Below are 26,934 nucleotides of genomic sequence, written 5' to 3'. Positions count from 1 at the left end.
GAGGCTTGTCCATTGCAATTTGTTGGGGGTGTGAACTGGTTATTAGATGATCCAGCTCAATTGATTGGTTTGACTGACTGAACGAGATCGATCAACAGGGCAAGAATTAGGCCGAACCCAATCGGCCAGCTTTGGTTGGGTTCAGCTATGATTGGCTGGTCGATTGGTTCAGTTCGTTAGAACTGAGCTCGATCTCCTGTGCAATAGGAGACTTGTCCATTGCAATTTGCTGGGGGGTGTGAACTGGTTCTTAGATGATCCAGCTGAATTGATTGATTTGACTGACTGAACCAAATCGATCAACCGAGCAAGAATCAGGCTGAACCAAATTGACCAACTCTGGTTTGGTTCAGCTGTGATAGGCTGGTCCATTGGTCCAGTTCGTTGGAACTGAGCTCAATCTCCTGTGCAATGGGAGGCTTGTCCATTGCAATTTGTTGGGGGTGTGAACTGGTTNAACGAGATCGATCAACAGGGCAAGAATTAGGCCGAACCCAATCGGCCAGCTTTGGTTGGGTTCAGCTATGATTGGCTGGTCGATTGGTTCAGTTCGTTAGAACTGAGCTCGATCTCCTGTGCAATAGGAGACTTGTCCATTGCAATTTGCTGGGGGGTGTGAACTGGTTCTTAGATGATCCAGCTGAATTGATTGATTCGACTGACTGAACAAAATCGATGAACGGAGCAAGAATTAGGCCGAACCAAATCAACGAACTCTGGTTGGGTTCAGCTATGATTGGCTGGTCCATTGGTCCAGTTCGTTGGAACCGAGCTCGATCTCTTGTGATATATAATGAAGCTTGCTTTAGTTGGATGGTAGTTTAACATTTGATTACAGAAATGGTATTTTTGCCTCTTATTCTATGTTCTGATTAGGATTCCTGTATACCTTTGTGTTAAGAATATTATTCCATTGATTAAGATATATATCACGATTGAAGGATGTTAGGCTAACCCGATTGAATCCCGTTCATCTCACATTTATCTCTTTGAGTCCCTTCAACCAAAATAAGTGCTACTTTTTTAAAGTTTTTCCTTTTTCATTACAAGTTCTCAAAAGGATATGATATCAATTTTTTAACAACGAAAGCTTGTGATAGTAGCCATAACCGACAGCAGAAGATTATAGTTGAAGCATCAGTGATCTCTCAAATATGTTTAATCATCNTCGATTCAGTTCTTCGATGATCCAGCTGAATCGATTGGTTTGACTGAATGAACCAAATCGATCAACAGAGCAAGAATTAGGCCGAACCAAATCGACCAGCTCTGGTTTGGTTCAGCTATGATAGGCTGGTCCATTGGTTCAGTTCGTTAGAACCGAGCTTGATCTCCTGTGCAATGGGAGACTTGTCCATTGCAATTTGTTGGGGGGTGTGAACTGGTTCTTAGATGATCCAGCTGAATTGATTGATTNTATTAGATGATCCAGCTCAATTGATTGGTTTGACTGACTGAACGAGATCGATCAACAGGGCAAGAATTAGGCCGAACCCAATCGGCCAGCTTTGGTTGGGTTCAGCTATGATTGGCTGGTCGATTGGTTCAGTTCGTTAGAACTGAGCTCGATCTCCTGTGCAATAGGAGACTTGTCCATTGCAATTTGCTGGGGGGTGTGAACTGGTTCTTAGATGATCCAGCTGAATTGATTGATTCGACTGACTGAACAAAATCGATGAACGGAGCAAGAATTAGGCCGAACCAAATCAACGAACTCTGGTTGGGTTCAGCTATGATTGGCTGGTCCATTGGTCCAGTTCGTTGGAACCGAGCTCGATCTCTTGTGATATATAATGAAGCTTGCTTTAGTTGGATGGTAGTTTAACATTTGATTACAGAAATGGTATTTTTGCCTCTTATTCTATGTTCTGATTAGGATTCCTGTATACCTTTGTGTTAAGAATATTATTCCATTGATTAAGATATATATCACGATTGAAGGATGTTAGGCTAACCCGATTGAATCCCGTTCATCTCACATTTATCTCTTTGAGTCCCTTCAACCAAAATAAGTGCTACTTTTTTAAAGTTTTTCCTTTTTCATTACAAGTTCTCAAAAGGATATGATATCAATTTTTTAACAACGAAAGCTTGTGATAGTAGCCATAACCGACAGCAGAAGATTATAGTTGAAGCATCAGTGATCTCTCAAATATGTTTAATCATCATTGTGCTTGTAATTATAATGTTGGTTGAGTGAGAAATTTAAGCAATCACAGGTAGCTTGTCATTATTCATAATTAATGATAAAATTATATTAGAGATTAATTATAAATTATTATGTATCTCAACACAAATCTTGGTCGATTACAAAAAAAAAAAAAAATGTCACACGTCTTCATCATGATTATCTAAAGGTTCTAGGTTTACCTAAGATAACAAAAGGTCACACCGCCATTGTGGGTTGTTGCACTAGCAACCTTACACATGTTACTTCGGATAATGTCTCAACCCTACGAGGAATAGGTGAGACTATGTGATGTCAGTTTTATCAGTAACAATGCTTTGGTCTCATAAACATACATCATATGAAAATTGCTTACAGCTGCAAATATTAGAGAACTATTGGTGTGCCGTTGTTTGAAACTTCATATTGAAACAATGAAGGTCGTGGTGTGCTGGGGCAATGTAGGCAAATGTGAACTATTGGGCCTAAAGTTAGTCCAAGTCACCAATGAGACTGTGCAAAAGATCAAGAAAAAAATGCATACGACTCGGAGTAGACAGACCAAAGTGAGGTGTAGAAACTGGTGTTTGAGGCAGGTGACAAGGTATTCTTGAGTTGTTCTCGATGAAAGGCGTTTTGAGGGTTGGACGAAAAGGAAAACCGAGCCAACACTTTATTGGGACCTTTAGCATTCTACATCGAATCAAACCGATGACATATAGATTAGTCCTACCACCATCCTTTTTTGTGGTGTATACTATATTCCATGTATCCCTGCTTTACAAATACTTGAATGACCCAACTCACGTTATAAATTACGAACCTCTCCAAATAGACGAAGACCTGAGTAGTTCCAAGTTTAAGGTACTTTTGAGAACAAAATTTTCTTTTAGATGTGTATGATGTAACAATCGAAAATTAGAAAAAAAAGAAAAAAAAGAAAAAAAAAAGTTGTACCACATCGGTTAGGTTGAGAAAATTATCAGTTAGACTCCAACATAAAAGGACATTCCTTGGCTTATTGATTCACAACAATTGCGTCGTTCATTCCACTTGGGGGGTTTAGAGTCAACCAGAGAATACATTTTCTGACGACTCCAACTCGGCTTCTCGACTGGTTCGCTTAGGTCTGATAAGCTTGGACTCTTTCCTACCAGTTTTGAATATTCCGGAGGTATTTTTGACACTTTCGTAGATGTTTAAGGTTAGTATGACTCCTTTCTAGCTAATTTAAATGATTTAAAACCAAGTTTAAATTATGTTGGACAAATTAGGTGAGCCAATTTTCAGAGTAAAATTCTAATTTATTAGATTTTAAAGAGCAGCTTTAAGTTAATATTAAGGGACTGGTTGAATGAATTGTATGAAGTATGAACGACGCCTGCTCTGTGACTCTTCCACGAACCGTACTTTGTGACTATTTGACATGTATTATGTTATGTTATATGTGATTCCATAAGACGTTGTGATATGTTATGTATCTGGTTGTGACTTCCATGTCGTATGATGCATGACACCTCTATATGCTATGTCATGCGCATTATATTAGCATCTTCATTTAAGGTTTTATGCAAAACTGTTAAGGCATTTATATTATTCATGAAAGTTATGTTAAGAAAGAACGGTATGACTCGCATCATATATATATGTCATGACTTAAAGTTTTTGGGACCTCATATATTTTGTATGTCATGTGCATCAGGATACTTATTCGATATGATTAGTATGGACGCATACACTATGGTGTTATGTACTCTATGATGTTATGCTCTTCTTTCCCTCCCTGACTTTTCTAGCAGCATGAGTGTATGTTAGTAGAAGGACAGGTCAAGGGAGCGTCTACATGCCCGCCTTGGAGTCCATGTGCGATGCCTGGGTCTTGTGTATTTCTTAAAATACTGCACATCCATGTTTCCCACATAACTCTGCATCCTATCTCCATCGCAAAGAATGATTTAACATACTAATTCAAACTTAAATCCATCCCAAAACCTCAAGAACACAGCACAAAAACAACCAAATTCTAATCATCCAATCCACTTCCAAACCAAACCAACAAAGCTCTCAGATTTCACAAACAAAATAAAGGGTTCCATCACACTACAGATTCTAAACGCTAAAACTGAGATTTCACCCACAAAATAACGGGTTTCTTCCATCACAACACAGATTAAGAACGCAAAAAAAACAAAAAAAAAAAAAATGTTTTTTGAGTCTGTCAGACCGCCATGCGACCATCCCAGGCAGGGCGAACCTACCCCGAGAACGATCATCTACAGCCACAGGACCACCAGGGGTCCATTAACCGTTATTCACGCTCTAGTCGCAAGGCAGCTAATCATCCACCAGACTTTGGTTCTTGTCTCCTTAGAACTCAAGGACACAGTTGTACAACCTATAGAACAGATCCTGTTCAAGTAAGGTCGTGCCCTCTCTCTCTCATCTTTCTGTTTAAATAACGTTATTCTTATTCGCCAATTTCCGATGTGGGAATGCTGACATGACTCACTTAGTGACCTAAAAAGGCAGCTACAAATAGCCATCAAATCAAATGCGATGGTACCGGCTACACTAGTTTTATTATTATTTTTATTTTTTATTTTTGGCGATTTTACTATATTATTTAATTTTAATTTTACATAATTAATTGATAATTATTTTATTTTTATTAAATTAGATTATTACAATAATTTTAACTAATTAAAATTTAATTTATTTTTCATTCCCATATCTATCAAAAGGGTAAATGAGACATTTAAACTTCCGACGTGAAAATTAATAATTTTTTCTAAATTGTTCTTCAACCATACGACCCGATTTTATGTTCGAATAATAACAATAAAGTCTCATAGAGTTTGTATGAACTTGTATGAACTTTTACACTCCATTTTATTACCTAATCTCACTCTCAAATGGCACTACGTTAGGTAAAGAGGGCTATACATATAAAACATATACTTCATACTCCGTTACACAACTCGTTCTCTTGATACTCCCTCGAATTTAAAACTATCAAAATACAATAAGATAGAGATATTAATGTTTCACTTCCAAAAGTTGTATTTTTGAATGACGGCATTGACAATGACATCATCTAGTCCAATACCCTCGGGTCCAAAAGAAGCGTCGTGGCGTGAACGTTCCTATGTACCTTGGTGAAGTGAGACCATCAATGGAGCGATATTGAGAATACATGAAAGCTTCTCGATCCTCACGTGGCTCATTAGTTCTGAAATACCCATATCCACCATTGAACGTACCATATCGAACCAACTTGCCCACCCATGACTTCTTTTTGTGCGAGCTTAAGTTTCGTGTATTCATCTTCTCACTCAAATACTCTCTAACGGCGTGTACTCCTTGTTCAAACACGAACGGGGGTGGGGAGGATAAGGGGTTTCCATCGACGCAAAGCTTGTGAAGTCTCTTGAGACAACCAATAGAGTCAGGGAGAGAAGTGATTCTATTGTAGCTAATGTCGAGTTCAGCTAGAGATAACAAAAGGCCAATAGAATAAGGCAAAGTTTGAAGGTGGTGGAAGTTTTGGCTAACGTTCAAGACTTCTAGCTTGATAAGATTCTCGAGGTCATCGGGGAGGGCAGTGAGGGAGTTTAGGCGAGCATCGAGAACACGAAGGTTTTTAAGGTGAGAGATGGAATGAGGAAGATAAACTAGCTTGTTGGAATTCACCGAGAGCTTCCTTAGGTTGGATAGTTCAAACCCTATCGTGTCGGGAAGTTTTATCAACTTGTTGAAATTCACATTAAGTTCTTCCAAACATCTGCAAAAGAAAATATATTTAGACAAATCGTTCGTTCATATATCTGTTCTTTATCGATCTTTAATTTAATAAGGGGACAACGAATATTATAAAATGAATAAAAATATCTAACCAAATGGATAATAAAAAATAATTATTACTTTTTGCAAACCCTAGAACAAAATTATTTAAAAAAGGTTACCTTTTATGTTAATATTAATTACATACAAATTAAAATATTTTAATTATATTTGGACCATTATAATATATGCACATTTTATAATGTATTCAATAGGGGAATGATGAGAAGCATATAGCATATGCTCCCCACCATATACTAAATTTATTTATTTATTATTATTATTTTCAAATGTCAAAATCTAATCATGATGTATGCCATTATCTTTTATGTTGTTCCTTTGCTTTTGATATAATTTTACACCAACTTGACCTAATTTTTGAAGACTTAGTTTAAAAATTATATTATATTTGCTCGTTTCGGGTCAACCCCTTATCTCAAATCATCATCGGGCTTTTAATAATATTATTTGAAACAGAGTTCTAAAACGAATGAGAAAATGATAAGATGTCAACTCAAGTATAGCTCAACTGATTAAAGATACTGTAATCTTTGACTAAAAAGTCATATGTCTGAGTTTTCACCCTATTATTGAACTCAAAGGAAATAAAGAACGAGGAGCGGAAAAAACGAACCTGCAATCCTCAAGAGTTTTGGGAAGGATAGTGATGAGATTGCCGGAGACGTTTAAGGTCTTGAGTTTAGTCAAACAACCAATGGAGTGCGGGAGAGATTTCAACTGGTTTGAATGAACGTCTAATACAACAACGTTTAACAGTCTTGCTGTTAGAGACTCCGGGATGCTCTGCAAACAACGAAAAAATCAAAATTTTTTTTTTTGGGTCTTTCCCATTTTCTCTTATTAGATAATCATCCTATTTATTCAAAATTTTCTACCTGGGTCGTTTGATAATCATAGTGCGTTAAAATAATCTCGAAACAAAACATAAGAACAAAACATAATTGTTTATACTATGAAACAAAACATATTCAAGTTGTCATGTTTTTCCTTAAAAAATGCTAAAAACAAGAAAGATTCAAACTTTGTTATAGAGATCACCTGAAGATTATTATTAGAGAGATCTAACTTGCAAATGGTAGCCAAATTGAGATTAGGATTTGGCAAAGAACTCAATGAAATGCCACTCAAATCCACAATCTCAAGCCTCTCTTCCTCCTCCACCACCACCCTCCTATTTCTCTCCGCCGCCACGACTGCCCCGCCCCTCGTCCCGATCACCGTCCTCCTCCCGCCCATCGTCACCTCCACCTCCTCCGGCGTCGGCGGTGGCTGCTGCTCAAACAACAACATGTTCATAGCTTCCCCACAAGAATTCAAGAATTTTCTTAGCTATTTTCCTAGAAACCAAACAACAAAAGAGAGAGAAAGTGAAGAAGAATAGAAAATTTTTGTATGTTCGTTTGTAGTTATAAGGGTGTGTTTGGATGGTGAGAAAATTAATGGATTTTACACATAAAATAACAAAACTTGTGACCTACCACGTGTGAAAACATATTATTATAATTTTTTTTGTGGTTTTTTGGATCAAAATCATAAGTACAATGGCCGTATACATAGGGAAATTTGCTTTCTATTCATTCAATTTGATAAAGTCAACCCTTTCCATTATTTATTTTTGTTAAACTAAATTTGGCTTGAAAGTAATGGTTGATCTTTAGGTAGAAGCAAACAAATCTAGATGTTTGTTTAAGTCGTGGAGTTATAAGTATTAGGAATGAACGGGTGATCGTTCAAAGATCGTGCTAACACGAACGAAGGAAAGATCATCCTTTACTATGAAGATTAGTCTTAAGATTTCAACGTTTCATCGTTTGATAAGAAGGCGACGACAAACGGGATCGAAGGTATATTTTCAGGAAGTATAACCCTAAACATAGTTTTTATAGAATCATCCTTGATCTCATATTTAATTTAATATTCTTACGAGTTCATGTTTAACTTTTTGTATGATCCTTAGATATCGTACTCGTTATTAATATCTTATAGGTATAGGGTTTTCAATCTCTTTGATATTGCTACTCCCACTAAAGAGCTTTGAGTAGAGACCTCATCTCTTGTGGTGGAACTTCTCTGTCGACCACTCGCATGATTTGACTGCCCATTGCACTAATGTTGTCAATTTCAACTTTGATGACTTAGATAGTGGCTTTGATCTCTCCACTAACACCACACATGTGTAGCATCTCTTCGTAGTTGAACTTAGGTTCCTACATGCTCGGTAAGAGTCGCACTTTAGTTGAGGAGGAGAACGAAACATTCGAGTGTGGGACCTTCCTCTAGACGCGTTTTAAAGCTTTGAGGGGAAGCTCGAAAGCTCGGTAGGAGTCCCACCTTTTATAAGGGTGTGGAACCTTCCTCTAGACGCGTTTTACATGCTCGGTAAGAGTCCCACCTTAGTTGAGGAGGAGAACGAAACATCCTTTATAAGGGTGTGGAACCTTCCTCTACCTTCCTCTAGAAGAGAACAATATCTGCTAGCGATGGGCCGTTACATGTTCGTTTATGGAGTACAGTTTTTGTCGTTGTGTTTAATATATTTAAACGCATGAATATAATATATATGTTTAAATCATTCATACTCTTTGTTATTTGTATGCATTAGCTGAATTATCGTTCTTAATTTCTCCACTTAACCAGCTCCTAACGCTCGATAATTTTCAATACCTTTTGTTTTTTTTTCAAAAGTGAGACATTACCGAGTTTAGTTGGCCAATCAAAATCGAACATTGTCAAGAACGAGTCTTGGTTTAATTGTCACACAAACTTCCCTAACCCTCACCCTAAGATGTTGAGTTCATAATACAATTGGTAATGTAAATGTACTTAAAAATGAAAGCTATAAGTAAATAGTAAAGTAAGCTATAACTCTCTACGTTGCATAGATCCAATTGGCGAAAGAAGATTATCAAAGGGATTCCTGGGTTCGGGCCAAAGAAGCAATGTCACTCGATCATTATCAAATCGACTGCAATCTTTTTCTGTCCGTGAGGATCCCAATCCCAACAGAGCGCCTTCTACTTCTAATAGGCCATGAACTAGATCAGAATCATTCTCAACGAGTCCATAAGAAGTGATCCCATTTTTTTCATTGGGTCAGGATAGGTCATTCGACAAAATAACTCATAAGATTAAAAAGTATCGTTAATGCGAAAATATAGGTGATTGTGACCTTGTTTTTAAATTAAAAAATTGGGTCGTTACGCTTGGTAATTAAGCTAGACTTATAGATTATGTAGTATCCACGATGTTGGCTCATGTTTCGATGGCCTTACAATGGAAGCTCTGTCACCATCAGGTATGTCCAATGAAAGATAATAAATGATAATGTTAAATGATGCTCATGATTTTCACGTATGGGCAATGGTGATGCTATGTATGATTTACTTCATGTTAAGGGTTGCAGACTTAGTACCAAATGTATTGGTTGATAGATCATGCCACCTCGAGGGTGTGGAATAAGACGTAGTGGAGGACGACCCCCTATTAAGAGACGTATGGTAGTAAGGAGCCCGACTCAAAAAGGAGCGGTGAATTGGATAGGCCCAGCGACCCCACCCTCAGCTGCACCACCTCCGGCATTGCCTCTAGTTGGACTCGATCAGGCCACAGTCACCTTGATGTGGGAGATGTTTCACGCTATGTTGCAGACCATGGTGGCTATACAACAGGCACAAGTGGCCAACAGCTCGACGACAACTCGAGAGACGAGATACCTGCGAGATTTCAAGAGGTATGACCCCCGCATCTTTAATGGGGCCTCTGAAGATCTGATAGTGGCAGAATTATGGCTATCATCAATAGAGACAATCTTCTATTACATGAACTGTCCTGATGACTTGAAAGTGTCATTAGCATCGTTCATGCTACGGGACGATGCAGAAATATGGTGGGAGTTCACTCGGGAGGTCCTCAGCCCTGATGGAGGTGTGATCTCATGGCCACAATTCAAGGAGGCCTTTTGGGAAGAGTATTACTCCGAAGAAGCACGACTTCAGAAGCAACAAGAGTTCACTCAATTGACGCAGAACGGGCGCTCTGTCGGCACCTATGGGAAAGATTTTATAAGGTTGATGCGATTTGCCCTAGAGTTGGTGGACACAGAGATCAAGAAGGTGCAGAGGTTTATCTTTGGCTTGGATGAAGAAATTCGCTGCATTGTTGGGGCTATAGCGCCTACTACTTATGATGATGCCCTGAGGTCCGCCACGGCTTTGGAAGGGGACAGTGTTGAGGAACTTTGGAGGCCAATAGTCCTAACACCCGTAGTAGGACAAAAGCGACATTATGACCAGGTTGCACAACATCATCAGCCACTAATACAACCACAACAACAGGTGGGCAGGTACCACAAAAAACCGAAACGTGGCCAACAACCAGGTCGACAAAGAGGCAGAGGAGACTATAAACCATTGTGTTGTGAGTGTGGCAAAAACCATTGGGGACAATGTTTGGCACGGTCTGGAGCGTGTTTTAGGTGTGGCCAACAGGGTCACATCTCGAGAAACTGCTTGGGGAGGACCGTCGAGCACCTTGTTAACTAGCTAACAAACTCGGGTAGGCAGTGCAGGAAGGTCTACCTAGACTCGCTTCTAGGTAAAAGCATATGCCTCCACTAATAGCAATGCTTAGAACGTTGACATAGTGGTGACAGGTACTTTTGGGTAAATTAGATTCATTGACAACGGCGCAACAAACTTCTTTGGGTAGGTGTATATAAAAAATGCACTAAAATTCACAAACATTGAATCTAGTATACCTATGTTGCCATTAGAACCATATAGGTGAATAGGAAAATTAATAACAAATAAAGCTAGATGAGGAGAATTTGTAAAGAATGGTGGCTCTGATAAAGTCCAATTTTCATTAATGTTCATAACGTTTAAATCTTAATCTTATTTCTCCTTCTTAATAAGGAATCTGAGCCATAATTATTAACATTCACACCATAGCCAATTAGAGTATTTATTTTTGTTCTCTTTCACTTTCATTTTCTACCTCCCTTTTTCTCTTTCCCTCTCTTAATAGCCAATAACAACATTCACACAATAGTCAATGGCAGCGGACTTATGATTGTGCAACACTCACTTTCCAACAACAAGTGAGCTAAAGCCAATTCGTTCTTACGTCGCTTACAGCCAAGCGACGAGCCTCTGGCCTCGGTTTAAGAAAGTTTTAGAAAATGAAGGCAGAGAGAGATTTCCAAAAGAGATGTTATATATGCAAGCAAGAGGGCAACAACAGTTCGCAGTATATAACTATTGGCCGGGGATATGACTCTAAGCTTCCTTTCTTAAAACAAGGGTTGAAAATAGATTTGTAACCCTACTATGTAGCTTTTTATTGAGTCCTCCAACATCTACCTGACTTTCTTTTTAATAATTTTTTTTCACTATTTTCGACATTTGTTTTTGTTTTTTTTATAGTTCAGCATAATGATCTAACGATTCTGCACAAGTATACAAATTGGCTAAATTTTATACCTCACTTTTCATGCTAGACCAGAGTTATTTTCATGTCTAAATGAGATTAGTGAGAGGAGAACTATCATCTAGTCCGACAGGATTTGAATTTGAATTAAAATCGTTAATGCATGTATTGTTTGTTACTAGGGTGAACTTGACTAGTGATACGGTGAATGATGGTCCTAATCTTAGAAAACTATATTTATTTGGTTGTACATGAAATAACCATCCAAGTTGTAGTCTTGACCAACCAATTGATTCAATATTTGATCAATAGATGAAAGACAAGACGATCGATTACCTACACTAAAGTCAAGAGACTTTCGAGAAGCGACTAGTCACTTCTAGACAAGCTTCTATCAGACCGACCACTACATAAATAAAGAGATCCATATACCAGTCATGAGTAGGGACGAAATCATTAACCCGGTTGACTATTACAACCATTCCCACTTTCTTAAGTACACATAACACATGCTAATAACCCAATTCCTATTTACAATATGCTTTCTAGCTCTTTGAGCAATTGATCCCTAGTTCATCCACTAACTTTTCCAAATGTCTAAATATGTTGCACAACTTGAATAATAATGCATTATTCCACATCATCCGGATATTTCATAGCTTCAAAAACACATCAAACACAAGACTCTTTCACAATACAGTTCAAATTAAGACAATAAAAGATAGAAATGAATCAAATTTAAGACGCTTTTATATAGTTCTAGTATTGTTCCGTGTGTTTTCACATTAACATAATCTTCAAACCAAAAGCAACCCCAAATCACAAAGTTATGAACATGACACTGAAACAAACTGTAACTTATAGAATACAAACATAGTTATATTTAACAGGGACACAATCTCTTACCACCATTCTCGTATTGGGTTAGTCACGAGTTAGTCAAGTATACGACTTATCTGAATCCGACTTCTATACGATCCTTCGGAAAGATTTCCCTTTAGAAGCACACAAAACCAATCTCCACACTGATCCATCGTGTCGTGGCGAGTGTTGCTCGAGTCCTATAAAAACTGTTATCCTACAAACTCAAAAGAAAAAAAAAATGTTGCTGTAGGTCCAGTGAAATGATTGGTGGAAGTAGAGCAATTACGATCTCCCAGCTCGTCGTTTACGGAAGATTCTGATAATAAGCACATGGAAGGGAGTTTCAGGAACAGGTATAAATTTCCCAAGGAGAGCTAGGGGCCAACTGAAAAAGAATAAGAGATTGTTTAGCAGAAACCAAAATGGAGCAACATAATGAGTACAGTATATGATCCTCTAAAACTCTCGTATTCTTCTAAATCATATAATCAAAAGATGATTAAAAATTTGGAGGATTTTCAACATTAGATGCAAAGGTGTTATTGTGATGGTCCAAGCCACAGCTAGTAGATATTATTGTCCTCTTTGAGCTAATAAAGAATGTTTCGTTCTTCTCTCCAACCGATATGGGATCTCACAATCCACCCCCTTCGGGCCAACATCCTCACTAGCACTCATTTCCTTCTCCAATCGATATGGGACCCCCCAATCCAAACCCCTTTGGAGCCCAGCATCCTTGCTGGCACACCGCCTCGTGTCCACCCCCTTTGGGACTCGGCCTCCTTGCTAGAACATCGCTCAGTGTCGACTTTGATACCATTTGTAACGGCCCAGTCCACCGCTAGCAGATATTGTCCTCTTTGGACTTTTCTTTTTGGGCTTTCCCTCAAGATTTTTAAAACACGTCTGCTAAAGAGAGGTTTCCACACCCTTATAAAGAATGTTTCGTTCTCCTCCCCAACCGATGCGGGATCTCACAATTATGGTGGCGTCAAGTGTGTTATTAAGGCACCAAAAGCATAAAACTTAAGATAAGCATACCTGATAACACCAATGATTATGGAAATAATCCAATACTTCCAATTAAGTCTGACTGTGGATGTGAATTTCCCCAGAAACTCGATTATTATAACCTAAGACAAAAAAGAAATATATAAAATTTTAACGTGAAGAACATGCTAATCTCAAAATATAATAGCAAAGTTGAATAACGGTTCTCACCTGGAGCACAAGAGTAATTCCAATGATCCCAATAAAGAGGTAATTTTTATTGACTCCTTTGAATATATTCTTCTCATCTGGCTTTCGAGCGTTAAATTCATTAAAAACCTGCAGTAAACAAGGTTAAGATTACTTTGAATATATACTTCTCATCTGGCTTTCGAGCACTACAAGTCAATAAGCTTATTGAACAAAGAACACTAAACAAGGTTAAGATTTAAATATGAAACAAGCCTCAAACTATCTAGGTTGATCACGAAATGAAAACAGAAAAAAAAGGGAGACACAAGCGACAAGCATAAACACGCATTACTTCGTTGGGAACCAATGAAAAAAAAGTGAGTACATAAAATTCTGCCAAATTATTACTCGAATAAAGGGCTTACTTGACAAAGCACAAATGCATTGAAAATCAACGTATTCTTCACTTTGATAGCTTCTACATGAGAGTGGTTCAAATGAAGCAAACTTCGACCACGAAAGTTGAGGACAAGCAACACAGTAACTTGATAAAATGCCTGAAGATACACGATAAAGGAATCTCTTCAAATGCAAGAACCATAAGATATGGAAATCTTGAAAAGCATAGAAATCAAGCCATAAGAAATTACCTGTATCAGCAGGTTTCTCCACATGATATTTGTTATAAGAGGTTCACTGAAACAAACAACAGATTATTAAACTGTTGTATTGCATAGAATTGAACTATGCTTATAAAATAAAGAGAAAACAAAGCGCGCTAGGTACCACCATGAAAAGAGATACACATACAGAATTCAAGATATTACCGCGCTGTGGACTAAAATGGAAATGGAAAAGCTACGCCAAAATATATGTGAATTTGATAGAACAGGAAAATATGGGAACATTATGCCTATCCAGCCCAAAAGTTATGAGTTCAATTCGTAAGATTAGACTAGAATTCACAAATCTCGGTTCAGGATTCCCTTTCTATTTGAATTAGCATATGTTGGACTTTCATTAGCAAAATAAATGTGGTTTCTCATTAACAAAATAAAATAAAATTTTGACATATATAACCTCATCAATTATCTTAATTAAGCTAGACCTCTCATTTCTGCAAATATCAATAGAAATTTACAGAGGGAGTGTACCTTCTACCAACAGGCGTCCTGTCCATGAGGTGATCGGTTGGTGGTTCAGTAGCCAATGCTAATGCGCCGAGAGTGTCCATAATAAGATTAACCCACAAAAGCTGTCGAAGTGTAGACGATGTCAAACAACACGTCATTTATGAGTATTCTCAATGGCACTCAACAGATAGAGAGTGCACAAACCTGCACAGCATTTAGTGGGACATCACCGGAGGATATTGCCGCCACGACATTGATAATGAGTGCCGCAACATTGACAGTGAGCTGAAACTGGATGAATTTCTGAATATTTGCATATACTGATCGGCCCCACCTCACAACCTGCATCCAGCCGACAATGAATGAAAAGGCTTCTTCATACGAGACCACACACAGAGAGAGATAGAACAATACTGATGCTATTTTCTCTCTTTTTCCCCTTTTTAAAGAACATAAATAATTGCACGTCTGTCATCTCATTCTCATGCATTACCAATTGCTAAGCTCAAGCAAAATGCTTTAGAAATAAAACTTTCATATCTACGTTACTTATTTTTCATCATTAAATATAAGGAGCGAGCCATTTGTTCAGCTGAATTTCATTGTGCACAACTTTCAAGATGGGCAAATACAATGGACACAGCAAAAAAAGTTCCAGAACAATTTCATAGAGATATTTATAGAATAATACTGATGATATTTTATCTCGTTTTCCCCCCTTTTCTTAAAAATATAAATGATTGCACACAAGCTTTCATATTTTCTGGATAGTTGTTATAATAAGGATCAAAACAAGTGGGTTACAATATTTTAGGAAACTGATGTAAGTCGAAAAATGAGAATTGGGAAGTAAAACTTTTTGCAAATTGACTCAAGGCCTTAATAACAAATTGTTAAAGCAAGCAGAAAAAAGATCACCAAACTTATAGATTATGTATGAAGAAATTCAACTAGTGCCAGTTAGATCCCAGCCACTCAAATTTAAGAATTTTAGTTTAGTCCATAGGCATAATATATAAATGAAATTCACAATATCAAAAGATACCAAAAATATGGATACAGAAGTCGCAAGTTAGTGGGGAGATATCCTTTGACCATGCATCAAAGGCGACATTAGTTATACTGATGAGGCACGTCAGTGCTAGAACTTCTCTGACGAACCAAAAAAATAAAATTGAAGTAAAAGCTCTAAAACCAAGACTGACCTTCACAACTGAAGCAAAGTTGTCATCTAAAATAATAATATCTGAGCTTTCTTTAGCAACTTCTGTCCCCTGGATACCCATTGCAAGGCCAATATCTGCCTACACTCCAAAAGAGTAGCATTTAGAACAACGAACAAAATGAAAAATAGCAAGCCAGAAACTACAATTATCAGGCATAAAATTCCAAGATCAAATTGTCTAATCTCTCAACACCAAGCAGTTTGTAATAAAGTATTCACACTCTGCAGCAAAGGACCAGTCGAACAAAAACACTACTATTATTATTAAAGATGCTCGACTCTAATTTTACATCTGATTGGAAAATAGTGGCTATAGTCTATGTAGATAGTAGCAGAACCTCATGTAATGCAGGAGCATCATTTGTACCATCTCCAGTAACAGCAACTACATGTCCTCTCTTTCTCAAGGCTTGCACAAGGAGAAGCTTATCATTGGGAGAGGACCGACCCATCACCTTAAAACAGCCAGAAAAGTTAAAATCAGTCTCAGTTGTAACTCTTTACGCAACCAAGCAAATTCTTAAAATTGAGGGGTGTTCAATAAGATCCAAACAACGTACTGATATTTTCTCAGCAATTTCCTCTCTTTGGGCATCAGTCAGGGCACGGAATGCTTTTCCTTCAATAAGATTTGGTTCAGTAGCATCTGAATCTGAACCAAGTATTCCACATTCCAGTGCAATAGCTCTAGCAGTTTGGACATTATCACCAGTGACCATTCGTACCTACGCATGGAAAAGAATTTGGTGAGTACAATAGTCCACCCAACTGAAACAAGACCCTTGTGCCGCCTGTAATATAGGATGCCCCCTAGCTAATGAAGAAACGAATATATGTAAAGAATACAAGAGACACATGGTAAAAGATAAAAACAAAACATGGATAATCCCATTTAGAGAGAACGGGTCTTCAAAGAAAGCAAGTGATAGAGATTTAAAGCAGGAAGTAAATTCAGGACTTCAACTGAATGAAAGTATAATGATCGTCTTAAAAACATCATACTGAAATCTAATTACAATTAGATTTCTTAATTTCAAGCTTGTTTGTAAGTAATAGTTTTATTGGTTGAATTAGCTTTTGTTTCTTAATTTCTAATATTTGCATGCTATTCTAATGAAGTTCCAGCAGATATTATCTAAAAAGGCTAGTGAATTTATATTCAAGATCATAGTTAGAATTCTGAGGTGTTATAGTGAATTCTCTAGTTTTCTCTGCTATGTTTGAGTCTGCCTTTAATTTTTCAGATTTCTCTGTCACAAAATTCCGCCAATATTCCCAAAACTCAAGCTCAAACATAGTAAAAATTACATCTCACAAAAGCATGCATGCGCATATATGCAAAAAGCACTAAATAAATATGCTGACTGATAGATAATGTTTTGAGCGCAGAGACAGTAGTAATTCACAACACCGTATTGAAAACAAAATCTTAACCAGAAAAGAGTACCTTAACACCAGCTTTTTGACAAAGTCGTACAGCATCTCTTACTCCTGGCCGACAGGGGTCCTAGAATCCAGAGGGCATAAGATAATAAAAATATGCACAAGAAATAAAACATACGCCCAATTTCTTGATTGAAAAGAGACTACTAAGCATGGCACGCTTGAAGCAGTAAAAGTACATCGAACACAATTACAAATTTAGGGGCAAAAAAGGCAAATGAAGTGTTTCATTGGATGCAAAAATATAACCAGGATTTCCAAAATTATTCAGTAGAATGAGGAACATTATCAAATTAAAATTAGAGAAGACTATTTTTTTTTTTTTTTTTTTTTTTTTTTTAAAAAAAAAAACAATAGCATGAGGCAAAGAACTTTTCACATGGCTTCAATCTGTAGAAACTTTTATCTTCTAATTAAAAGTGCAGCGCACTATAAGTGAACTAAGAAAGACCCACCTTCAAACCAACTATAGCCAACAAAACAAGGTCGTCTTCTGGTAGAGCCCACTTACTCAATTGTTCTTCACCGTCAGGAACATTCTCAGGTTCACAAGATCTATATGCAAGTGCAACACAACGTAAACTACGCGAAGCCATATCCTCAATAGCTCTCTTGAAATATGTCATCTGCAAAAAGTAACAAATATTACAGCGCAAGTTCCAAATAAAAACCTGAAAATTGGTATAAATGAGTATCAAAATCATTTCAACAATGTAGCAGACCACAAATTATTGAATATACGCCAAGAGATAGCTAACACCTCCTGTTACTGTACAAAAAACTTTTTTTTTTTTATAAAAAAAAAAGGAATTAATTTTACATAAACAGTCTGAAAATCATACTTTCGTGTTATTGTTTCACTAAACCATTCATTCCTAAATGCACGAAGGTGTCAAACCTTATCTTCATCTAGTAGGACAGAATGATCATGCTCATCCATGTACTGCGTGCACGATGCTAAGACAATCTCAGCAGCACCTTTCCAATGTATATAAACTTGATTATCCTGTAAAAACCATAGAGTACATTCACGTATCATTAGTGCAAATATCTAATATTTCATATAGAACCAAACGGCAATAGCATTATGCAACAAATGAAACATCAGTCAGCAGACATGCAATATGGGTCACACCATAGAATATTTACGTACCGTTGATAATTTTTCTTTTTAGACAAAAAGAAAATTACTCGACACAGAATAATGACAAGTGGTACAAGTAACACAACATAATACTTCAAACCCACAAACTATATTCCTATAAGAAGATAAAAAATAATTATTTGTTCTTTGATCAATAATTGGGAGTATAGTATAACCTTTCCCACCCTCTTCTTTCCATACAAATTTACTAACGAGTAACACTTTATTGCATAAAAGAGAAGAGTAAAGAATTGATATAAGGGGTCACATTAACCAAAAAACAAGGATTTGGACGAAATAAAAGGGCTCTCACTTCTTCTCACCAACCATTAATTTTCTTAGTCAGCACACAGAAAACGTGAACACTCAAAACAAGACATACGCCTCACTAAATTCTTAATAGGAACAAGGAAAAAAAACCCCAAATTAATCACGTTCTTTTGGTATGACTGGGGATATAAGATATTTCTTCTTCAATTATCCTTCCTTTTTTTTTTTTTTTTTCATTTTTGGTAGGAAACAACCACCTCCTTGAAATCAAGATTATATATATAATAAAAATAATAATAAGAACAAAAAGGGAAAGGAAAATGGAATAAAAATGTAGGGCGGCGGGGGGAAATCATTTTCGACCTAGTTGTACGAGAAGCTTAAAGAAGACAACAAATGAAGCACCGGAGAAAGTAACAACAGAAGTGTTTTGATATGCAAACTCAATCCTCATCAAAATGAATGCTGAGAAGCAAACTCAATCCCAAAAGTCAATAGACTTCCGGAAAGAGACTTCTAAGAAATGCTATCCAGATTTTTACAGTCTCAACATTATCAAGTTACGTCAATGGTTTATAGAGCCAAATAAGGGAAATACGTTCTTGTTTCGGTAAAGGAGCATTTTGAGTTGAGGATCCAACTACACGCTACAGACATCTCTTAATCTTTTATTCAGAGAAAAATTCTATAGTAAACAGAAAAAATAATGAAATCACCGACATAGTGAATATGAAATGCACAGTATAGCTGATTACCCGTTGACCTGCAACACCACCACGTTTTTTGTCTGAGCTGAAGGGGAAAACGTGAAGAATTGCACATTCCTTTCTTATTGCTTCAAAGTTCATTCCCAGCTGTAGACATAGTATTATTATGAATATTGTATACTTCACATAAATTCTGTATGAAAAAAAGAAAGAAAAAAGAAGAACCCATATGGAAAAGCACCTTGATACCCCAGTTAAGAATAGCCTTTTCTGTAGGCGAACCTGTAACCTCTGCCTCTCCACCACTCTGAAATTACAAAAACAGACAAACACTAGCGTTTCAACAGGCTGCTAGACAATTACACTGGATTGTAAATTTGAATTTATTTATAACAATAGTAACACAAAAATCTCCAGGCTTTGGAAATTTCAATAGATTCATTGGGAAATATCTGATTAATTCATGAGTTAGAAATGACCACTGATTCTTTTTGGCATACCTCAGGCACATATACACTGCCGTTTGAGTTCAGAGCAATGCCTTCAACAAGTAAGGAGTATAACATGGAAGATGACTCTGACTTCTTCTCTGGTGGATCAGTCTTCTTCCCACCAACATAAGCCTCAACAATGGTCATCTACAAAATTGACCAACAAGGTTAATAGACCTGAAAGGCCAATCAGAGTAATCAAAGAAAAAGAAAGATCGGTTCCCATCCTAGAAGATACACAAGTATTTCTCTATTTCATCATTATCCACATTCCAATGAGTTACAAAGGAGATAGGGTGTTAAAATTTCTGTCAATTTACATCACATAAAAGAGAATTTTGAAGAAAAATTCGAGATAACGCACAAAGTTGTCAATAAAATAAAATGTAAGCTTAGAGATCAAACAAAAAAAATGAGTAACTTACCTGATTTAACAAACAAAAATTTAACATCAAACAAAAGAGACTTTTGAAGATCAAACTCGAGAGAATGCACAAAGTTGTCACTATGTTAAAAACGTAAGCTAAAAAATCAAACAAATACTTAACATCAAACAAAAGAAGATTTTGAACTTGATACAATGGAAAAAGTTGTTAAAAGAATAAGATGTAAGTTAAAATAAATAAATAAATAAAAAATTGTGAAACTTGCCTGATTTATAGTTAAGGTTCCAGTCTTATCACTACAAATAGTTGTAGCAGACCCCATCGTCTCACATGCTGATAGCCTCCGCACCTTACATTTAAGTCACATTGAAGTGTGTAAACATATGATTGATAAATCTACAATATCCTTTTATAACAAAATTCGCTGAAGTATGACCATGGAATAAACCACCGTACATACCAGTGCCTTGTCTGCCATCATCTTTCTCATTGAGTAAGCAAGGCTGCCACAGTCAAAAAGGCATTGTGTAATAAGGCAAAAGTTGAAACATATAAAGCTCAGTACAATTATAAAGAAGCTTTCATTTATAATGCATCGAAGTAGTTTTACGAACAACTTAGAAATAAAAAATCTAGCAGAATCGGCAAAGCAAGGAGACCATGAGGAAACAAAATCAACCAATATACCATAGGATGAGAAGCATTGAACACTCGAGATTGGAGATTGATGGCAATATATTAAATAAATGTGTACATAAAAAACATGTCTTCCATAAACAAACATACGCAAAATATTGATGACAAATAAAAGTACACTTACGTTAATGTTACAGCTAGTGGAAGCCCTTCAGGCACAGCAACCACAACGATGGTCACCTACATGACAAACATTGAAAGAAAAATGTATTACAAATAAATACACATCCAAGCACACATACACATCATTCCTCCATCATATAAATCTTCCACACATGCTTTTTAAATTTAAAGTTGTGTAATCATCATCATCAATCAGTCAATGCTCCAAACATTTCAAATTTTCAGAACATACCGCAATAGTGACAATTTTGATGGCCCCATCAACGGCACGACCAACTTTTGTCTGCCCTGCAATAAACTGACGGCTTCCATCTGGATTTTTGGTGTGACCAGTGAAATATCTGTGCTCATTTTTTAAAATAAAAAATAAGTCAATAAGAACAAAATTCATTAGTAAGCCAAAGCTCTTATTTACCTTGCGAGGAGCACAATCAAGACAGCGAAAGCTATTGAGAGTCCAACAATACCAATTAAAGTTGCCACACCATTTAAACGCACCTATTAAAATTCATTAGCTGTAAAATAGAACAAAAGAACATATACTAACCAAAAACAGTAAGGGGATCAAACCTGCAAAGGAGTTTCCTCGCCATTGTCTTCAGAAATACTTGCCATAAGCAAACCCCATTCAGTATTAACTCCAACACTTGTAACCTAAAATAATGATGTGGAGAAGTTTTATGCAATGGGCTTTAAGAATTTACTGCAGTTTACAGTGATTTTCTACCACTTCTCATGTTAACTATTTTAGCTATGCTACAGTTAGTTAATTGCTACAATTTAAGTAGTTGCAAAGTTACCGTTGAAACTCCTTCCAATCTCAAACTATGAACAAAGAATCTGTTTTGTTACATACAAACATAGAAAAAAAAAAAAAAAAAAAAAAAAAAAAAAAAAAAAAAAAAAAAAAAAANTTAAAAGTCTTTCTTGTACCTAAGAATCACGGAAACTCGCATGTGACACAAGTCAATTGAAAGAAACACGTCAGTTTTTTTTATTTTTTTATTTTTTTATTTTTTTTATAATGTGTGCATAAATATTTAACATTGTAAAAACAAATTTGACATCTAAAATTTAAACATCAAAAGAGAACAAAATACATTTTATAGGTGGGAAACATCAAATGATATCAAATTACTAAGGTTTATAAAACAAACTTGAAATAGAATCAAGTGCCATTCAAATCACCAAGGTTTATGGAATCTTGTCCCTGAACCTGTCACCAATGTATCAGGAAATTTTCATCCTAAACTCTTCCCTGAACTTATTTCAGTCCTTGAACTTAAAAACACAATCATTTTGTTCCTCTCCTTAATTTTGCTGATGACAGTTATTAATAATGTGACTTTAAGTTTGTGTTAACATGTTAGTGTAGGCATATATGGGTGTCAAAAAGGCTGCCTGAGGCAAGATTAGGTTACATACTACAAAAATTTTGAAGTACTGAGAGTACAATAAATATTTTAAAATTTCAAGGACCCAAAATAGTATAAAGATCTCAATAGGGATGAAAAAAGGGAGAAAAAAAAGTGTCGTTTCTACTCAAATTACACAAACTCACTCGTACTTTATCATATAATCTTAGAACATGTTATAGTAAGGACAAAGAAATAAATATTTCCAAGCTTAGACAAAGGCTGATCAAAACAATCATTTAAGATCAAACCCACATCATCAATAATAAATTAATGTATTTTTTTAAAGGTAATCTAATATTGTGCTTGAATCGTAAACATGATCCAAATTGATAATTCTCGAGTGATGTTAATATCAAAGGACTGAAAGACTTAAATTGAATAGAAAAAAATACATGAACAGAAACCTAAAAATAATATTGGACAAACTGCACTTGTAAAGGACTGGAAGGAAGGAAAAAAAATAATCCAAAAATAAATCAAAGAAACATTTACCAGCATAGTGCCATGACCATCAGCCACTTTGCATCCAGACATCAGGAAAGGGTCCTTAGCATGCTGCTTTTGAACCTGCAAAAGAAGCAACCTTTCTTCAGATAAATAAGAAAAGAGAACTTGAGAACACTTCATTTAATCTAATAAGCCAAAGATATAAAAGACTAACGATCTTGCTCTCTCCAGTCATGCTTGATTCATCAATTGCAAGTGAGTGTCCAGAAATTAAGATGCCGTCAGCAGGGACCTAAGGAAGATCTATCAGCATAACAGTTTAATGTAGAAATACAAATAGAAATGAATAGAGCTGCAGACCTGATCACCAATATTGAGTGGTATAACATCTCCAACCACAATGTCATAAATTGAGACCTCAATTCGACGACCACCTCGAACAACCTATTATTGCAGTACTAATTATTAAGTTCATCACAATAAAAAACCAACAGTAGTGGTATTTGTAGTACAGTTGAATATCATAAAAACAGCAGGAATGACTATTTTAAGCAAGAAATGAGACCGCATCAATATTAAGAGAAGAATAAACAAAATCATGTGAGAGAAAGTCCACAAAATGATTTTGTTTTATAAAACACAGAAATACTTGACGAAGAAACAAATTGGCTATAAGAGGGGCTGCCTAAAGGGAAAAGATACCAAGGGTCCCCCCTCCCAAAAAGAGGCTACAAAATACCTTCAAATCTAGGTTGATATTGAAAGTGGTGTAATTACAAAAAGACTTGTGTTGGCTACTCCAACTGGATGCCTCTAACTGTAGAATGTTACAAAAGTAATCAAAAGAATTGAACTTCTCTTTAAAGACTATTGTTTCTTTCCTTCTAAATCAACCACACTATAGCCGTAGCCACATTTGTCCACAACACCACAGCCTTCCCGAAAAGCTGCCAACCATTCAAACATCCCCACTATCTTCCAGAAACAAAGGCCTACACCACTGCAAACCAAACTTTCTAAAAAAAGTCCCATACTTTGCTACTGACTACAGTGAATGCACTATTGGCTAAAGGGATTTGATGGTTTTTACACGAGGAAAAATGCTCTTTAGAGACAACTAATTGTGGCTAAATATTACTCCTCAAATGCTGAATGTTTATGGTTGTCTCATATTTTGAGGGGTTTTTCAAAGTCACCTTGGACGCACATTAGCTTCACTAATGCTGTCATATTACTCGTATTCAGAAAAGGGTTGGAAATGGGCTACATAAAGTTCTTTGATATGATTTACGGCTAAATGGCGAGAAATTACCTACTGTCCTCCCACAAATATATAGGTAGCATCAGGTTAGATAGCTTATCACAAATAGTGCTTCCTTATGGAATCCAACACATTGTGCGCTTAGGATCTAGGCCTTCAAAGGAACCTCAATGACGATGAAATTATGGAATGGACTCATCTATCTCATCTTTTATCCTTGGTTACTTCAAGGAATTCATATGATTCTTGGATTTGGTCTCTAGATACTTCGAAGTTCTTTACTATTAGCTCATTGATGGCAGATTTAATTAAATCTAATAGCCCAACTTAAAACAACCTTTATTGGAAAAATACTTATCCAAAGAAGTATAGGTCTTTTTGTGGGAACTCAGTATAAAAAGCACAAGAGGACTCAAATGCTGATTAACCACGAACAAATAAAGGAAACTCCAGAACTTCTTTGTGAGAACAATAAAGCTGGTAGATAGTGAACGTTCAAATATATTTGAACCAAACCCTAACTGGATGAAAGTCGAGCTTTATGGCCCAACACTCGTAGATATCAAAAATAATAATAACCAAACCCTAGACTGAGCCAAGAGAAAATATAGTGTGATTTCACTAAATTGAGTTGACCAACTAAACCAAGCTTACCGCCTATCACCCACACTCCCCAATCCCACTGATATTCTTTTCCGCATGTGTGGTGTATCTCAGTTTATTTTTTAAGTTTCCCATCCCTTCAGCTAGGCAACCCTAGTGTCTACCTTCCCCTGCTCCCCCTTCAATTAGTTTTCCACGGTTACCCTCCATAGTTGACCCTGTTAGGAATCACGACTCTCCTAAGCTCTCATGGCTTTGCTTTGGGCTTCCCCAAAAGGCCTCATACCAATGGAGTTAATATTCCTCACTTATAAACCCATGATCTTCCACTAAATTAACCAATGTGGGACACTCACTCCCAATAAACCTCAACAATCCTCCCCTCGAACAAAGTACACTAGAAGCCTCCCCTGAGGCTTATGGAGCTCTCGAATAGCCTAGAGCCTCCCCTTAGTCGAGGCTCGACTCCTTTCTCTGGAGCCCTCGAACAAAGTACACCCTTTGTTCAACACTTAGTCACTTTTGACTACACCTTCGAGGCTCACAATTCTTTGTTCGATATTTGAGGATTCTATTCTCGTTTAGGGCATGGCTTTGATACCATGTAAGGAATCACGACTCTCCACAATGGTATGATATTGTCCACTTTGAGCATAAGCTCTCATGGCTTTGCTTTGGGCTTCCCCAAAAGGCCTCATACCAATGGAGTTAGTATTCCTCACTTATAAACCCATGATCTTCCACTAAATTAACCAATGTGGGACACTCACTCCCAATAAACCTCAACAGACCCACCCCCAATTCTCTCTTTTCTCGTCCTCCATTAAATTACATTTGCCCTCAGCCCACCAAACTGACCCACCTCACCCAAATACACCTTAAGTTAGTTAGCAAACCGTTGAACAAAACCAACTGAAGCATCAATTTCACGGTCAGCTCAGCTCTCTAACATTAGCAAAGTGATTTGAAAAGATAGTCAAAGATCTTTATGTGGGATTATTGGAAAGTATAAAGTCATAAAAAAGAAAAAATAAACCCTGGTTCCAAATCGGTTCTCGCTTTGAGGAGGCTGAAGTCCTCTGGCCTAACATCATACGAAGCTTTCAAACACTTGAATATAGAGTAGCACTCTTCAATAGAAAATAAAAGGAAAGATATCTCATTTATTTATCCAACCTCATATATTCATAGCTGCCACCTGACAAGGACTAAGCAAATTGCTTTGTAATTATTCTTCAAATACTGTATCTGCTAATTTGAGGGGATTTTCTTTAAGCCAATTTAGTTTGTGGAGACACTGGTTTAATGTATATATTTCACTACATTAATGAAATATTGACGTTTTCAAAAAGAATAATAATAAGATTAAAAAATGCTATTTTTTCTCTTAAAAATAGTTAAAATTTTGTATTTAAAACTGTGAAATAAATAGGTCTTAGAAGTACTAAAAATACATCAAATATAAGATGTCCCAAACTATTCAAGCAATGACACCCAATATAAATCAGATAAAAGGAACCTAAATAAACTTTGGATCAAATAAAACTAAACCCACAAGCAAGAAACCTAGCAGCTGGAGTTACTAGACAGAATCCAACATTGACAAAAATAGTTATGAGAACATTTTCTAGCCAAGAAGGAACTATTATAATTCAACCTTCTAGATATTGGCCCCCAAATAGAATATTTATTTACAATCAGATCTCAAAGAAAAATTAACCACCGCATGCATGTGGTCAATTGACTACAACGATTACTTCTAAGTTTTAGAAAATAGAACATACCTCCACTTGTATGTTCCTCTTTTCCTTATTCAAATTCTGAAATTGAAGAGATTGTCGGTAGTCACTTATAGCTGGGAAAAAAAGGAAAAATAGAAAAAAAAATTAAAATAACTGTCAGTGATAAAATTTTGAAATAGTTGTAAATGAAATGAGGGAATGAGATATTAAATGACTATATTTTTTTCTTCTTTTTTGGTAAGAAACCGAGCTCTTATTAAAAAAAAAATTAAAGAATATACAATTTCAACAAAAAAAAAAAAAAAAAAAAAAAAAAAAAAAAAAAAAAAAAAAAAAAAAAAAAA

The 26,934-nt window shown here is 36.3% G+C and overlaps 3 protein-coding genes and 1 non-coding gene across 10 annotated transcripts in view; 1 reads left to right on the top strand and 3 right to left on the bottom strand.

Moving 5' to 3' along the window:
• Positions 1-4,379: 4,379 nt before the first annotated feature.
• On the bottom strand, positions 4,380-4,594 carry LOC111799372. Its single transcript, XR_002815841.1, has one exon. It is a non-coding gene; the product is annotated as a small nucleolar RNA U3 (small nucleolar RNA).
• A 440-nt stretch (positions 4,595-5,034) lies between these two features.
• LOC111798255 (plant intracellular Ras-group-related LRR protein 6-like) lies at positions 5,035-7,493 on the bottom strand. The gene is made up of 3 exons (XM_023681289.1): positions 7,067-7,493; positions 6,642-6,811; positions 5,035-5,948 (listed from the first exon to the last, which is right to left on the bottom strand). The coding sequence occupies exons 1-3, from the start codon at positions 7,322-7,324 to the stop codon at positions 5,258-5,260; spliced, it is 1,119 nt and encodes a 372-aa protein (XP_023537057.1). The 5' UTR covers positions 7,325-7,493; the 3' UTR covers positions 5,035-5,257.
• Positions 7,494-9,462: 1,969 nt separating this feature from the next.
• Positions 9,463-10,569, top strand: LOC111798850. Its single transcript, XM_023682200.1, has one exon. It carries the CDS (start codon positions 9,463-9,465, stop codon positions 10,567-10,569), a length of 1,107 nt encoding a protein of 368 aa, XP_023537968.1.
• A 1,608-nt stretch (positions 10,570-12,177) lies between these two features.
• LOC111798424 (calcium-transporting ATPase 10, plasma membrane-type-like) overlaps positions 12,178-26,934 on the bottom strand; it is a 26,137-nt gene continuing 11,380 nt past the window's right edge. For all 7 annotated transcript variants that reach the window (XM_023681548.1, XM_023681553.1, XM_023681550.1 and 4 more), the window contains exons 10-35: positions 26,633-26,703; positions 23,345-23,428; positions 23,199-23,276; positions 23,030-23,104; positions 21,690-21,773; positions 21,535-21,617; positions 21,352-21,460; positions 21,121-21,176; positions 20,761-20,803; positions 20,566-20,649; positions 19,924-20,061; positions 19,665-19,730; positions 19,472-19,570; positions 18,201-18,308; positions 17,758-17,928; positions 17,307-17,366; positions 16,420-16,584; positions 16,198-16,314; positions 15,840-15,938; positions 14,839-14,976; positions 14,656-14,756; positions 14,152-14,197; positions 13,927-14,058; positions 13,541-13,648; positions 13,361-13,452; positions 12,178-12,704 (exon numbers count right to left, since the gene is read on the bottom strand). In XM_023681548.1, coding sequence (XP_023537316.1) covers positions 12,602-12,704; positions 13,361-13,452; positions 13,541-13,648; positions 13,927-14,058; positions 14,152-14,197; positions 14,656-14,756; positions 14,839-14,976; positions 15,840-15,938; positions 16,198-16,314; positions 16,420-16,584; positions 17,307-17,366; positions 17,758-17,928; positions 18,201-18,308; positions 19,472-19,570; positions 19,665-19,730; positions 19,924-20,061; positions 20,566-20,649; positions 20,761-20,803; positions 21,121-21,176; positions 21,352-21,460; positions 21,535-21,617; positions 21,690-21,773; positions 23,030-23,104; positions 23,199-23,276; positions 23,345-23,428; positions 26,633-26,703 — 2,510 coding nt within the window. In that variant the 3' untranslated portion in view covers positions 12,178-12,601. The remainder of the gene's footprint in view (positions 12,705-13,360; positions 13,453-13,540; positions 13,649-13,926; positions 14,059-14,151; positions 14,198-14,655; positions 14,757-14,838; positions 14,977-15,839; positions 15,939-16,197; positions 16,315-16,419; positions 16,585-17,306; positions 17,367-17,757; positions 17,929-18,200; positions 18,309-19,471; positions 19,571-19,664; positions 19,731-19,923; positions 20,062-20,565; positions 20,650-20,760; positions 20,804-21,120; positions 21,177-21,351; positions 21,461-21,534; positions 21,618-21,689; positions 21,774-23,029; positions 23,105-23,198; positions 23,277-23,344; positions 23,429-26,632; positions 26,704-26,934) is intronic.

The sequence above is a fragment of the Cucurbita pepo genome, chromosome LG07, assembly GCF_002806865.2.
Source record: "Cucurbita pepo subsp. pepo cultivar mu-cu-16 chromosome LG07, ASM280686v2, whole genome shotgun sequence".
In the NCBI taxonomy this organism is placed as follows: domain Eukaryota; kingdom Viridiplantae; phylum Streptophyta; class Magnoliopsida; order Cucurbitales; family Cucurbitaceae; genus Cucurbita; species Cucurbita pepo.
This window is presented reverse-complemented; position numbering and strand designations above follow the sequence as displayed.

What these genes read in the sequence shown, in the direction of transcription:
- LOC111798255 (XM_023681289.1), bottom strand. Translation starts at nt 7,324, where the DNA reads ATGAACATGTTGTTGTTTGAGCAGCAGCCACCGCCGACGCCGGAGGAG. An exon ending in TCTCTAATAATAATCTTCAG is followed by an intron (nt 6,812 to 7,066) that starts GTGATCTCTATA and finishes CGTTGTTTGCAG; the next exon opens with AGCATCCCGGAGTCTCTAAC. An exon ending in AAAACTCTTGAGGATTGCAG is followed by an intron (nt 5,949 to 6,641) that starts GTTCGTTTTTTC and finishes TTTCTTTTGCAG; the next exon opens with ATGTTTGGAAGAACTTAATG.
- LOC111798850 (XM_023682200.1), top strand. Translation starts at nt 9,463, where the DNA reads ATGCCACCTCGAGGGTGTGGAATAAGACGTAGTGGAGGACGACCCCCT.